The 16077-nt window shown below is 39.8% G+C and overlaps 2 protein-coding genes across 2 annotated transcripts in view; one reads left to right on the top strand and one right to left on the bottom strand.

The window, feature by feature from the left end:
- GPR19 (G protein-coupled receptor 19) overlaps positions 1–881 on the top strand; it is a 59338-nt gene extending 58457 nt beyond the window's left edge. The window contains exon 2 of the transcript XR_001892498.3: positions 676–881. The gene's annotated coding sequence lies outside the window, so the exon portion shown is untranslated. The remainder of the gene's footprint in view (positions 1–675) is intronic.
- The window catches only part of CREBL2 (cAMP responsive element binding protein like 2), a 32091-nt gene that overhangs the window by 7719 nt on the left and 8295 nt on the right, over positions 1–16077 (bottom strand). Inside the window, exon 2 of the mRNA XM_003906017.3 lies at positions 875–1072. Coding sequence (XP_003906066.1) covers positions 875–1072 — 198 coding nt within the window. The remainder of the gene's footprint in view (positions 1–874; positions 1073–16077) is intronic.

Here is a 16077-nt window from a genome sequence, read left to right as displayed (position 1 = left end):
TTCCTTCCTCAACTCACAATAATGGAGTTTCAATTCTGTTTTATCTACTCTCTTTCACATTTTTACAGCCACTGTCCAATATCTGAATGCATGAGTGAATAAAACATGTAAAATAAATAAAGTCACTTGGCCAGGTGTGGTGGCTCACGCCTGTAATCCCAGCACTTTGGGAGGCCAACGCAGGTGGATCACGAGGTCAGGAGATCGAGACCATCCTGGCTAACACGGTGAAACCCCGTCTCTACTAAAAATACAAAAAAAATTAGCTGGGCGTGGTGGCAGGCGCCTGTAGTCCCAGCTGCTTGGGAGGCTGACGCAGGAGAATGACGTGAACCCGGGAGGCGGAGCTTGTGGTGAACCGAGATCGCGCCACTGCACCAAAGTGGGCAACAGAGCGAGACTCTGTCTCAAAAAAGTAAACTGTAAAAATTTAAAAAATAATAAATAAAGTCACTTAAACACGAATGGTTATGCCATGCACAGTTACACATTGTTATATTGCTTTGTCCACTTGCCAATATATTGTGAGTATCTTTCTATATCAGTAAATAGATGTGCATTGTGATTTTTACTGGCTACGAAGTAGTCCAATATATGAATGTAGTAACATTTATTTAACCAGTCCTTTATTGTTGTCCATCTGGGTTATTTTCCATTTTCTTCTCTCATAAACAGTCCCGCAGTGTGACAGTCATGTACACTCCGCTCCCACCAGCAGTGTATGAAGATGCCTATTTGCCCCCATCCTGGCTAACAGGTTAATATTCTCTCCAATGTTTGCCAACTGGACAGGTGATAACTGGTATCTTCGTATTTTAATGTGTTATTTATTTGTTAGGGTGATTTTTTCATGTGTTTATTGACAATTTCTTACCATTTCCAGTTCCTCTCTGAGGGCACATATAGCTCTTTCTCGACTGGATACCAACTCTTCCAAATACTGATATCTCAGCTTTTTTCGGGCTCGGCATTCTCTCGCACTCTGGCGGCTCCTCTCAAGTTTCGCTTTCAAGTCAATTTTGGCTGGCTTCCGACCACGTTTACCGGGCTTCTTTACTTTGCCTCCAACCACCTTCAGCAAGCGAGAGAAGAAATAATTTTTCCCCTTAGTTCTGTGTACAGAAAAGTGACTATGGCTGCATATTAGCAAAGAGAACATTTACAAACAAAACTTGAGTGAAGCCTATGGAACTAAGAAAGCATAATCCCATCAAATGCCTTCTGGGTCTTTGCCTCATAATTTATTTTCTGACACTTTTGAAACCATGAACGTGAAAGAAGAAATAATGTACATTATTATTTATTTGATAATGAAGTTTAAATAGCTCACCAGTAAACTTTATAAACCATACGGAGATGGATAATAAAAAACTAAAAAATATCTAGTAAATATTTTGTTCATGAATTTTTTTTTTTTTTTTTTTTTTTTTTTTTCCCCAGACAGGGTCTCACTCTGTCACTCAGCCTGGAGTTCAGTGGCACAATCACAGCTAACTGCAGCCTCGACCTCCAGGGCTCAGGTGATCCTCCCACCTCAGCCTCCCCGGTCGCTGTAACTATAGGCGTGAGCCACCATGCCTAGCTAAGTTTTGTATTTTTGTTGTTGTTTTTAGAGATGGGGTTCCACCCATGTTGCCCAGGCTGGTCTCCAACTCCTGGGCTTAAGTGATCTATTTGCCTTGGCCTCCCAAAGTGCTAGGAGTAAGCCATGGTCCAGGCACCCTCTTTTTTTTTTTTTTTTTTGAGACAGGTTCTCGCTCACTCTGTTACCCAGGCTGGAGCACAGTGGCACCATCATAGCTCACTGCAGTCTTGAATTCCTGAGCTCAAGTGATCTTCTGCCTCAGCCTCCCTAGTAGCTGGGTCTACAGGTGAGCATCACTATGCCTGGCTAATTTAAAAAAAAAATTGTTTTGTAGAGCTAGGGTCTTGCTATATTGACCAGGCTGGTCTCAAACTCCTGGCCTCAAACGATCCTCCTGCCTCAGCCTCTCAAAGTGCTGGGATTACAGGTGTGAGCCACTGTGCCTGGACTCATTAAGAAGTTTTTATTGCCTTGAGAAAATAATTCCAACAAAATACATTTAAAGAACTCAACATTCGAAACTGTAAGTTCATTATGATCTCAACATTATAAAACAATACATAGAAGAAAGGACGTAAACAAGGTCAATGAAGACTTCTCTGATAGGTGTAATTATAAATAGCTTTTCCTCACCTATATTTTTATGATTTTCAAATTAGATAATAAAATATAAAATATGTGTATAAAATTGTATATATAAAAATAAATATGTATCCTAAGGAATTTGGCTATAAATTCCTTCAACTTTGCTGAGCCCAAAGGAACGCACAGAAGTCTCAACTGTCTCAGTAGATTTCTACCTGCTCCCACTGATGTCATAAAGCAACCTCTCAATATCCCTGTTACTCAGTTACCTGCCTAGGCACAATTATTAGGTGACTGGCAAAGTAATTTGATCTTCTTTGTTGTTTAGCTTTGAAACCTTCCCCAGTTTTTACGCAAGATGCAACTATGTGGTAAAGATGATGACTTATTAAACACTTGAACCTGAACTTACACATCAAGTAAGTGTTCTTCAATGCAGTCACATTGAAAGGGGGTACATTTCATCAACTAAGTGTTCTTCAATGCAGTCACCTTGAAAGGGAGTACATTTTTTCCAATAATGCCACAATTCAAAGGTTTTTTGGAAAGTAGCATTGGAGCCAGTTTTTATAAGTTTTATAAGGCATAACAATATGTTAGAGCTATACACTATTCTTTAAATTCCCAATCTGATTATCCACTTTCTTTATCTGACAAGGTTCTGAATGACTGATGTCTAGCTCTTTCTGAAAATTGCCCTCAAAGAATAAAAATTTTACACATTTAGTGTCCTGACAGGAACATTGCTAAGGCTTTAAAGGCAATTCTAAAAGAGAAGATGCAAAAATCAAACACTGGCAAATTATTAGAATAAATGTAGATGCCTTCCCAGGTAGCAAAACTCAAAGGGTCAATATCTGTTTGGATACAAAAACTTGGATTTGTTTGAAATACTATTAGTATCACATTCACAAAGCTAAGCACCCTAAAAAGATCAGATAATTACTAAGTCTGTTAGGTCAAGAAAACCAAGCTTTAAATGTGAATCAGCCACATTTACCAAACTCTGTCATATCATGATGGCCAACCATTGTATCTAGCATTTTGTGGGGAGGCTCTGAAATGAGGCAGATTACTCCAAGGCTCTGGGGAAAAACAAAATATGTCCTTTCCACCACCATCTTAAAAGCCAGGTGCCTCAGTACTACTTCTAAGTTAGTTTCAAGTTTTCAAAATCTGGTCTTTTAAAACTTTTCTCTTCTGCATCATCATCATGTTTTTTATTTGTTTGTTTTGAGATGGAGTCTTGCTCTTGTCGCCCAGGCTGGAGTGCAATGGCGCGATGTCAGCTCACTGCAACCTCCTCCTCCCAGGTTCAAGCATTTCTCCTGCCTCAGCCTCCTGAGTAGCTGGGATTACAGGTGCCCACCTCAGGTGATCCACCGGGCCTGGCCCAATCGTCATGTTTTTATTACATTATAACAATATACATCTATCTGGGCATGGTGACTCACACCTGTAATCCCAGCACTTTGGGAGAACGAGGCAGGTGGATCACCTGAGGTCAGGAGTTCGAGACCAGCGAGGTCAGGAGTTCGAGACCAGCGTGGCCAGTATGGTGAAATCCCATCTCTACTAAAAATATAAAAGCCGGGCATGGTGGTGGGCACCTGTAATCCCAGTTACTTGGGAGGAGGCTGAGGCAGAAGAATCGCTTGAACCCGGGAGGCTGAGGTGGCAGTGGGCCAAGACTGGGCCACTGCACTCCAGGCTAGATGACAACAGCAAGACCCCAACTCAAAAAAAAAAAACCCGCCAGGCGCGGTGGCTCACGCCTGTAATCCCAGCACTTTGGCAGGCCGAGGCGGGCAGATCACAAGGTCAGGAGATCGAGACCATCCTGGCTAACATGGTGAAACCCCGTCTCTACTAAAAATACAAAAAATTAGCCGGGTGTGGTGGCGGGCACCTGTAGTCCCAGCCACTCGGGAGGCTGAGGCAGGAGAATGGCGTAAACCCGGGAGGCAGAGCTTGCAGTGAGAGGAGATCTCGCCACTGCACTCCAGCCTGGGGGACAGAGCGAGACTCTGTCTCAAAACAACAACAACAACAACAAAAAACCTATCTATCTATCTATCTATCTATCTATCTATCTATCTATGAAACTTTCTTCAGAGCCAAATATTTGAAAGCAACTGCAGGATGACCTAGTGCATCCAAATATTACAATGGACTAAATTTAAAATTATGCTTATATCTCATCAATTGCATAATTTTAATAAAATATTTTGAAATCACCCTGCGTTAAAATAAAGTGTATTTACTACTGAATACACTTTTTGAAAAGCTTATACGTATTACATCGAGAACTCATGTCTACAGTGAAATAAATGAATAATGACATCTATTCTTTATGTAGTAAAATGAGTCATTAATCACACAACACTATAATCCAATACTTCATATATTGCTGTTTTTAATTAATTCAGGAGTAGCTGCTTTTGAGAAGCCAGAAAGAGAACACAGTGTACTTCATGGACTTCACTGATTTTTGAAACAAATCTACCAATCATAAAAATATAAAATAAAAGCTATAACCCTTTGTTTAGTTTTCATGGTAGCAAAATATTTTAATTGGATCTGTGTTCTTCCATTTTTTTTTATTAGAAAGGCATAGTAAATGAATCTAAGGTTTCTGTATTTTATGTCATCTACTATAAAGTCACATTTAAAACATATAATCACCACTTCTCTAGCTTAACTTTTCCTCATTAATAAGCCGAATGTTTTGGCTTTTTGTAACAGCTAATGCCTAAAGTTCCAAGAGAGTCAAGTGTATCACAGGATTATTATAAATCTTAGCTTTAACAATGTATATGAGACTACTTTGTAAAGAAAAAAATTATTTGGTAAAAGGAATTTGAGGAGATAAAAAAATAAAAGAGAAAAAAGTATCATACAAATGTAGGTTAGTACTAGTTGCCTTGACAACTGAACTTTATATATATCATAAGCCATAAAGACTGAGGAAAAGATAGGGGAAGTTAATTAGAAACCAAGAACCAGCAGCTAAAACTGAAATCAAGCCCACTAATTCCTTAAATTAATTCCTGGGCCAAAAGACCATTCTTTACAATTCATAAAGTTTTCAAAAACTCAAGGATAACCACATTGTTCCCTTGCTCTTTCGTGATACTTCTGTGAGGAAACATATTAATATGCACAAACAAAAGTACTGACTTTCATGTACCAACATAAACTCCAAAGAAAACTATGAAAATAACCCCACACATCCAGCTTTTTTTTCCTGTTCTAATTCTATTTCTATTTACATAGAGTCACGTGCAAATTTAAACAGCTGGCTTTAAAACAGTATACCTCTTTACCCACTATCCATTTTATGTCTTTTTCCACCCTAGAGCACATTTGTGAGATGCAGACAGTGAGCCCGAGGGGAAACAATACCTGTCTCCCGACCTCCAACCACTTAGAAAAGAAACCTGCTAGCCAGTGATTTTTTCTTACCCTTCACAGAGAGCTTCTTTCACAAAGGTGGGCTATTAAAGATGTTAGACATCAGTAAGGTTTTTGAAATACTAAGTCTGTCTTCATTATATGTCAAAAGTGTTAAAGTCTACCGGTTACAAGCAAGACTGAAGGTCCCAATTTTCCAACTCCCTGTTTTAAACACTTTCTCTTTTAAGACAAGCTAAAACTAAAGGTCATGACTTTTTCAAAGTAAGCACCTGGAACTGTGTCATATAATTCTTAGTACCTGGTAATCAGTATTTAATAAATGACAGTTAAAAAACAAAAGACATTCCTAAGTAACCAATGTGTCAAAGAGGATTGTGATTACGAGAGAAATTAGAAAAATACTTTAAGGAAAATAGATGGCAATTGTGATTACAAGGGAAATTAGAAAAATACTTTGAGATGAAAAAAAAGGAAATACAACATACTAAAACTTAAGGGGTACAACTGGAGCATTCCTCAGAGGGAGCTGAACATACCTCTTTTTTTTTTTTTTTTTTTAAAGAAGAAAGGTTTCAAATCAGTAATACAATCTTCCACCTTAAGAAACTAGCAAAAGAAGAGCAAATTAAACATAAAGCAAGTAGATGGAATGTAATAATAAATAGTAGGCAGAGCGGAATAAAATAGAGAATGGAAATACAACAGAGAAAAATCAATGAAACCAAAAGATGGTTCCTCAAAAGGATCAACAAAATTTACCAATCTTCAGCTAGACTGACCATTAGAGAAAGAGAAAACTCAAAAATACTAAAATGAGGACCGAAAGAGACACCATTACCAACATTACAGAAATAAAAGGGATACAAAGGATACTAGGAAAAATTGCATGCCAAAAAACTAGATGACCTAGATGAAATGGACAAATTCCTAGAAAGACACAAAGTAGCAAAACAGACTCAAGAAGAAATAGAAAATCTGAATTAGAGCTATAGCAAATAACAAGATACAATTAGTAATAAAAAATTTTCTTTGATTAGTAATCAAAGAAAAGCCCAGGTTCACATGACTTCACTGATGAATTCTACCAAATATTTAAATAATCAACACTCACAAACTCTTCCAAAAAGTGGAATAGGAGAAAGCTTATTCCAACTTATTCCATGAGGCCAATAATATGTGCTTGAAACAAAAACCAAACAAAGATATCAGAAGAAAACTACAGAACACTATGGCCTTGTGAATTTATATGCAAAAAATCCTCAATAAAATACTAGAAGGTTGAATCTAGCAACATATAAAGAAGATTATACATCATGACTAAAAGGGATTTATCTCAAGAATAAAGGTTGGTTTGACATCTGAAAAATCAATTACTATAATACACTGTATCAACGGGAAAAAAAGGACAAAACTTGCATGTTCATCTCAATAGACAAAAAAAGGAAAAGAGAAGAACTTGACAGAAATTCAACACCTTCACATGGTAAAAACACTCAATAACCTAGAAATAGGAGGGAATTTCCCCAATTTGATAATGGATATCTACAAAAAACCCACAGCTAACATCTTACTAATGGTGGAACACTGAATGCTTTCCCCCAAAGATCATGAATACGGCCAACAATCTTGTCTTCTCTCAAGACAGTGTCACTTCTATTTAACACTGTACTACTGAGAAAAAGAAACAGAAAGCATTCAGGGAAAGGAAAGGAAAGGAAAAAGTAAAACTATGTCCTTGAAGATGACATGATTTTATATATAGAAAATCTAATCCAAAAGAATTCTTGCCCCGCTGAAAAAACCTTTTAGAGCTACTACATGAGTAGAGCAAGGGTCCAGGATACATGATCACTATACAAAAATCAGTTGTGCTTCTACACACTATCAATGAACAATCTGAAAATGAAATTAAGAAAATGCCTCCACTTATAGTAGCCTAAAAAGAATACAATATTTAGGAATCAATTTAGCATAAAGCGTGCAAAATCTGTGCACTAAAAACTACAAAACATCATTAAAAGAAATTAAACATCTGATAAATGGAAAGGCAGCCCATGTTAGTGGGCTGGAAGATTTATTATTATTAAGAAAGCAATACTCTTCAAATTGATCTACAGTTTTGACAAAATTCCTATCAAAATCTCAGCTACCCTTTTGCTGAAATTGGCAGGCTAGTCCTAAAATTCACATGGAAATATAAGGGACCCAGAATAACCAAAACAATCTTTTTTTTTTTTTTTTTTTTGAGACAGAGTCTCACTCTGTCGCCCAGGCTGGAGTGCAGTGGCCGGATCTCGGCTCACTGCAAGCTCCGTGTCCCAGGTTTACACCATTGTTCTGCCTCAGCCTCCCGAGTAGCTGGGACTACAGGCGCCCGCCATCTCGCCCGGCTAGTTTTTTGTATTTTTTAGTAGAGACGGGGTTTCACCGTGTTAGCCAGGATGGTCTCGATCTCCTGACCTCGTGATCCGCCCGTCTCGGCCTCCCAAAGTGCTGGGATTACAGGCTTGAGCCACCGCGCCCGGCCCAACCAAAACAATCTTGAAAAAGACATAAACTGGAGGGCTCACACTTTCTGATTTCAGAATTTATGAGAAAGCTACAATAATCAAGACAGTGCAAATATTGGCACAAGGACAGACATACAGACCAATGGAAAAGCACAGAGAATCCAGAAATAAATCCTTACATTTATGGTCAATTGATTTTTGACAAGGTGCCAAAGCAATTCAATGGGGGAAAGAACAGTCTCTTCAATAAAGGGTGCTGGGACAGGTGGATAGCCACTTGCGAAATAATTAAGTTGGATCCCTACCTTGTACCATATACAAAAATTAAAAATTGAACAAGCCGAGTGCAGTGGTTCACACCTGTAATCCCAGCACTTTGGGAGACCAGGGCAGGAGGATCTTTTGAGCCCAGGAGGTCAAGACTGCAGTGAAGCTGGGTTTGTGCCACTGCACTCCAGCCTAGATGACAGGGTGAGAACCTGTCTCAAATTTTAAAAAAATAGAACAAAGGCCTAAATGTAAGACATAAAACTATAAAACTCTTAGAGGAAAAACAGAGGATTTATTCCTTATGACCTGGATTAGGCAATGGCTTCTTAGATATGATAAGCACAAGCTATCAAACTGTATTTCAAGGATAATCAAGGTAAAAAGACAACCCACAGAATGGGAGAAAATATTTGTAAATCATAAATATGATAAGGGACTTGTATCTCGAATACATAAAGAACTCTTACAACTCAATAATAAAAAGACAATCCAATTTAAAAAAGGGGCAAGGATTTGAATACACATTTCTCCAAAGAAGATGTACAAATGCCAATAAGCAAATGAAAAAATACCAACATCATTAGTCATTAGGGAAATGTGAATCAAAACCACAAAATATATCACTTTACATCCACTAGGATGTTTACATAATAAAAAAGATAGCCAATGCCAAGCGTGGTGGCTTACACCTGTAATCCCAGCACTTTGGGAGGCTGAGGTGGGTGGATCACAATGTCAAGAAATTGAGACTATCCTGGCCAACATGGTGAAACCCCATCTCTACTAAAAATAAAAAACAATTAGCTGGGCATGGTGGCGCACACCTGTAGGCCCAGCTACTCGGGAGGCTGAGGCAGGAGAATCACTTGAACCCGGGAGTCGGAGGTTGCAGTGAGCCGAGATTGCGCCACTGCACTACACCCTGGCAACAAAGTGAGAATCTGTCTCAAAAAAAAAAAAAAGACAACCAATAACAAGTACTGGTGCAGATGTGGAGAAAGTGAAATCCTCATACATTGCTGGTGGGAATGTAAAATGGTGCAGCCACTTTGGAAAACATTCTGGCAGCTCCTCAAAAAGTTAAACATAAAGTTTATAATCTAGCAATTCCAGTCCTAGGTATATTCCAAAAAGAAATGAAAACATATGTCCACATTAGAACTTGTATATCAACGTTCACAGCACCATTATTCATGATACCTAAAAAGCAGAAACAACCCAAATGTCCATCAACTGATGAATAGATAACAAAATGTAGTATATCCATACAATGGAACATTATTCAGCTATAAAATGGAATGAAGTACAGACACATGGTACAACAATGATAGCCTTGAAAACATTATGCTAGGTGAAAGAAGACAAATACAAAAGGCCACATATTGTATTATTCCAAATCTACAGAGACTTAAAGTAGATTAATGGTTGCTTAGGGCTGAGAAGGGAAGAAAAAAATGGGGAGTACCTGTTAATGGCCTCAGAGTTTCTTTTTTTCTTTTTTATATTAACAGACTTTGTTTTTTACAGCTGTTTAGGTTTACAGGAAAATTAAGCTGAAAGTACAGTGAGTTCCCATACTATCCCCTTCTCCACTTTCACAGTTTCACCTATCATTAACATCTTTCGCCAGGCACGGTGGCTCACGCCTGTAATCCCAGCACTTTGGAAGGCCGAGGTGGGTAGATCACGAAGTCAGGAGTTCAAGACCAGCCTGGCCAAGATGGTGAAACCCCGTCTCTACTAAAACTACAAAAACAGCCAGGCGTGGTGGTGGGCGCTTGTAACCCAGCTACTCTGGAGGCTGAGGCAGAGAACTGCTTGAACCCAGGAGGCAGAGGTTGCAGTGAGCCAAGATCGCACCACTGCACTCCAGCCTGGGCAACAGAGCGAGACTCCATCTCAAAAAAAAAAAATCTTTCATTAGTGTGGTACATTAATTACAATTGATGAACTAATGTTGATTTATTATTAGTAACTGAAGTCCACAGTTTACATTAGGGTTCACTCTTGGTGTGGTATATTCTATGTATTTTGATAAGCAGTATCATACAGAATAGTCTCACTGCCCTGAAAATCCCCTGTGCTCCATCTATTCCTCCTTCTTCCTCCGTCTCCTGAAACCCTGAACAATCACTGAACTTTTTACTATCTCTATAGTTTTGCCTTTTCCAAAATGGCTCCTTTCACTTAGCAACATGCATTTAAGGCTCCTCCATGACTTCTCGTGGCTTGATAGCTTGTTCCTTTTTTTCTTTATTTTTATTTTTTTTCTAAGAAACAGGGCCTCGCTATGTTGCCCAGGCTGGTCTCAGACTCTTGTTTTCAAGCTATCTTCCTGCCTCAGCTTCCCAAGTAGCTGGAATTACACGTGCACCTAGCAACTCACTTCTTTTTACTGCTAAATAGTATTCCACTGGAGGGATGTACCACAGTTTGTTATAAGAGCCTCTTCTTGGAGTGATGGAACTGTTCTGGAATTAGATAGTGATGATCATTGCACAACTCTGTGAATATACTACAAATCACAGGATGAACAAATTAAAAGGTGAATTTTATGGTTTGTGAATTACCTTTCAACAAAGCTATTATTTTTTAAAAAGACATGGTTGCCTAGTGAACCTGAAAAAGCAAAAAGAATAGCTGAAAGGGAAGAATCAAGGTAGCACAGATACAGAAGCTTATGAGGAGAATGAGTATTCTGGAGGGGAGTGGTCAAGCATAAGGTTCTAACTCACGAGTTTTAAGGTTGAGAATTAAGATAAAACTGGATTTAATCATTGCTGATAATTCTAAAATTAACCATTATAGCAAAAGACAAAATAGAAACCAGTCTGCAAAGGCCTGAGGAAATTATGGATGGCCTAGGCTTCACAGTCAACAAGTTTAACTTCCACAGAAACAGAACACATAATTATAGTTGCATGCTCTTTAGGAGTTAACTGGGGCTTCTTAAAATGAAGAAGTCTCTAGTACCCACATTTAATCCTATTCCAAAGATTCTTGGACCATTTACTTCCCATTTTTCAGGACAAACAGAATAAAAACATAAGTTCGAGGCTAAATCAGGGTGTGTGGTCATAAAGCGCTCATTATGAACAAGGCCTTGAATGAGGCCTACGCGCTATCTCATGTTATTTCACACTACCTCAGATGAGGTAAGCAGTATTACCCTCATCTTTTTCAGGTAAAGAGGGGCACATTAATTCCTTTATTCAATGACCTTTATTAAATACTCACTTTGTCCCAAACACTGTAAAACTTTAGGGATAAATATAAAGCAATAGGACCCTTAACCTTCATGCATTTAGACTAGTGAAAAGCAGCAGATATGAAACAAACAGTAACACTGCAGACAGCAGAATATCAATGTAGACAAGAATGCTGGTGGTGGAGGGATGTGTATACACAGACATGGATATGTGATCTCTTCATTTCATAGATGACAAGATTTTACTCCAGAGACTTCCATCAGAGCAGGGACTAGAACCCAAGTCCCCAGATTTGTATCATGGCAGCCTGTCAGAAGGTAATCACACATGCCTATTCCCATCCACATCCCAGACAGGACGCATTAACCTGATCATATAATTCCTTGAAAAAGCTCTAACACTGACAGGTGCATTAAATACACTGTTGTATTTATGATACATGGTTATTCATTTAATGCAACTCACTTTGATATTAGGCACTCAGTTAAGGGGTGTGCTGAGGAGGTTAACTAACAAACTTTTTCATGTTACACCTCATTGAAGTTTCCCTCTACTACTGTGATTCTCCATGCCCACCCACTAAAGTGATGCCATTGTATTCCTTTATAAACCTCTGATTTCTCTCTTCTTCACCATTCCTACTGATAGGGACAGGAGACAGAAAATTCTAGACAGAAAAGGGTGGGTCCCCGACAAAACCCATCCTCAAGCCGAAAAGCCTGAAATGACGGCCCAAAATGAGAACTTACATCCCTGTTTTCCCACTCAAATGTTGCCTTTTCCTAAGCCACCCATGGCCCTGCCACACCCCATCCTGTGCCTATAAAACCCCCAAACTCAGCCGGTAGACGAGACTACAACTAGACGTCAGAGAGCAGCAGCTGGACTTCAGAGGAATGGCTTGATGGCGTAACTTCAGAGAAGAGTCTGGCTGGAGACAGCTGGACTTCAAGGGAAGATTACTTACCAGTCCCATCCCCTTTTCAGTTCCCCCTCCTGCTGAGAACCACTTTCATCAGCAATAAAATCCCCCGCATTCACCATCCTTCAATTCATTTGTGTGACCTCATTTACCTGGACGATGGAGAAGAGCTTGGGAGCCACAAGTGTAGAAACAAAAGGCAGTCACACTGGCCCTTTGCCCTTGCTGGTGGAGGGCAGTTGCCTCACAAGAAAAGGCAAAGGGTCCACTGAGCTATTAATGGTTGAGCCATCCACGGATGGCAGAGCTCAAAGAGCACTGTAACACTCCCTCTGGGGCTTCAGAAGTCTCAGGCACCCCTACCTGGATGCTGTCTTTGGGTCTGCAAAAAGTTCACTCCTGCCAGCACCAAAGCAGCTGGCCGATTCCAGTGCTCATTCATTCCAGTTCCCTCACTCGTTTGCTCACATGCTCCCTACTGCAAGGAGCTGAGAGTGGTGGGTTGAGTATATGAGGCACTCCTGTAGTGAGTCCTGCGAAAGGGTCCAGGAAATATCCTGCTTCACTGACACCCCAACACCAGTCAGGGCACTACTCACAGGTTGTTACAATAGGTGCCCAGTGCATCTCCACCATCTCCCCTTTTCCACCCCACTTCCCTAGTCAATCCATTTTGCAAGAGCTGCCAGATTAACCTTTCTTTTCAAGGGTGTTTTTCTTCACTGTAAAAAAGTAATACCTGATCATTATAGAAATAACAAATTTTCTCTAATGGCCCTGGCCATGTCACCCTCAAGTTCAAGAAGAGACCTCTGGCTCAGCACTACTTACAAAGTCATCATATCCATTATACTCATTTCTTGGGGCTGCTGTAACAAATTACCACAAATGTGGTGGCTTAAACCCAGAAATTTATTCTCTGGCTCTGGAAGTCCAGACTGGGGCAGTCTGGCGGAGCTGCATTCCCTCTGCAGGCCATGGGGGAGAATCTATTCTTTGCCTCTCCAGCTTCTGGTGGCTGCCAGCATTCCTTGACTTGTGGCCACATCACTCCAATCTGCCACAGTGGTCACACTGCTTCCTCATCTGTCCATCAAAGCTCCCTCTGCCTCAGTCTTAAAAGGACACTTGTCACTGGATTTAGGGCCTATCTAGATAATGGAGGATAAGCTCCTCCTCTCAAAATTCTTAATCACATCTTTTGCCATCCAAGGTAATATTCACTGTTTTACCATATAAGGTGATAACCACAGGTTCCAGGGATTCAGACACGGACATACTGTTTGAGGGGCCACCATTCAGCCCACTGCATCCAGGATTCCTGCACAAAGCCAGTTCTCTAGCAGGCACCCTCTGTATCAACTCAAGCCAGTCTCCCTAGAGACCACTAGCCTGAACTCCATCCCCTGCACTTCTAACTATACCTACATTTCTATTTTCCCTCTATCCTCCCACCATCCAAAAGGGCAAATCTTGTTTTGTTAAGATCAGCTCTCACCCTCTTTCTCTGAAGCTCTCACTGACCACCACCCTCAATCCATAAGTCATTTTTCTTCAAAGTCCTGGAACACAGAGTTAATATCACACTGAATTTATATGCTTTGTTATATTGTTTTTTTAGTGGACTCACACATTTTTCTATCTCCCCAAGTAGTCTGAGCTCCTCAAGCACAGAAGCTATGTTTTCTACTCTTTTGCAATCCCACAGTGTCCAGCACAGAGCCAGGCATTTAAGAGATATTTATTAAAAGATTGATAATTTAATGAATAAATGAAAAAGAAAAATCAGCAATATTTCGAAAGTGCTTCAAATTGATACTACTACCACCAACAACTTTAAAGCTGATAAAAGGAAATGCTCCTTCTCAGGGATGTGAAATCTGAAAACCAATTAAGAACGCTTCTTTTATCACCCTTTTTGCACTTATTTACATCCTGATGCTCTAATTAAGGCGACTACTAAAAGTTTCAAGTTGTTAAAGTTAAGAGAACTACTGTATCTAGATGAAGAAGTACCAGCAGCCTCAGCCAAAAAGGAAAACAGGAGGGCCTGTTTTGTCTTTCTCTTAAAAACATAAAGAGAAAAGTTATCTCCCACGGATTAAAGAAAAATAAGATAAATATGAATGTGGCTAGCCACTGCTCTTTACCACTTTAAAGAAAAAACAAAACAAGCAGTGGCATTTTCATTTGATGTTAAGGCTCCCATAACTTCCTTCACAGCTGTGGGTTAGGCTTCTTCTTTTTTTTTATTTGCCAGATCTACAGAAAGCAGCAAAGTCTACTCACATCTTCCTGCTGTTATCTTTCTGCCAGTTTTTCTAGTCGACAGGAGAAAGATCAAGTAGGCATCTCTAGCCTGAGAGTTAACTTCTGCCTCTCCTCTCCCAACCCCATCCCTTCCCCCATCCCCTGCAACTGGTAAGTCCTCTTTTTAAAAGTCTCTCCACTCTTAGATGGCACAACAGCCCTGTCTTCTGGTTCTCTTACGTCACTGACCTCTCTTTTCAGTTTATTTTGCTGAGTCCTATTCTTCAGGAATCTTCTGATCACTTTAGAGTTTTCCAGGGCTCTCTTTAGCTCTCTATTCTCTCCACTCTTTATCCTTTCGGAATTTTAAGCACGCCACATCAACTGCAACTTACACTGTAAAGTCTCTAATATGGTCTTCAGGCCTTTCTTCTGCACAATCTAACCAGACCGATGAGAATTCAAAAAAGACCAGGATTTATTGAACTCAGTATGTATTAAGTTCTTTTGGTATGGGATCATACATATACTACATTTAATTCTCACAATAACTCAATAAGGTCCTTGTTAACACACCCAATCTGTATCTGAAGAAAGTAGTATCTGAAGAGATTAAATAATCTGTCCAAAATCACAACAGTTTGAAAGGGTGAAAATGAGATTTGAACTCAAGTCATATGCTAAAACCCATGTTCTTTCATAATTGGACCATCTGCCTCTGGTCTTGTCCCAGTTCCTACATTTTCACCCTAATCTGTTCTCCATATAGGCACTGGCATTTTTCTTCAAAAACACAAATCTGATTTTGTCACTTCTGCTTTAAAACCCTTCAATGGCTCCCCAACATCTATGGCCTTGGTTTTTCAAACCTCATTACACATAAGAGCCACTCAACTGGGAAGCCACTCACAAAATTCCCAGACCCTATCCTGAAAGAATCTGATTCACCAGGTCTCTTCCACTCTGAAAAATACTGACCCAAATTTCTCAGCCTTGTTTACCAGGTATATTGTAATTTGGTCCCTGCTTATCTTTCATCCTCATCTCTGACCACACCTCTACTTGTGCTTTATGCTGTAGTTCAGGGTTAATAAATTACCGCCCTGCTGGCAACCCAAATACAGCCTACTGCCAGTTTTTTTTTTTTCTTTTTTTTTGAGACAGAGTTTTGCTCTTGTTGCCCAGGCTAGAGTGCAATGGTGCGATCTCGGCTCACTGCAGCCTCCGCCTTCTGGGTTCAAGCAATTCTCCTGCCTCAGCCTCCCGAGTGGCTGGGATGACAGGCATGCACCACCACGTCCAGCTAATTTTACATTTTTAGTAGAGACG

The sequence above is a fragment of the Papio anubis genome, chromosome 9 (assembly GCF_008728515.1).
Source record: "Papio anubis isolate 15944 chromosome 9, Panubis1.0, whole genome shotgun sequence".
NCBI lineage: Eukaryota > Metazoa > Chordata > Mammalia > Primates > Cercopithecidae > Papio > Papio anubis.
The sequence above is the reverse complement of the archived record's forward strand: the minus strand, read 5'-3'. Positions and strand labels throughout refer to the sequence as shown.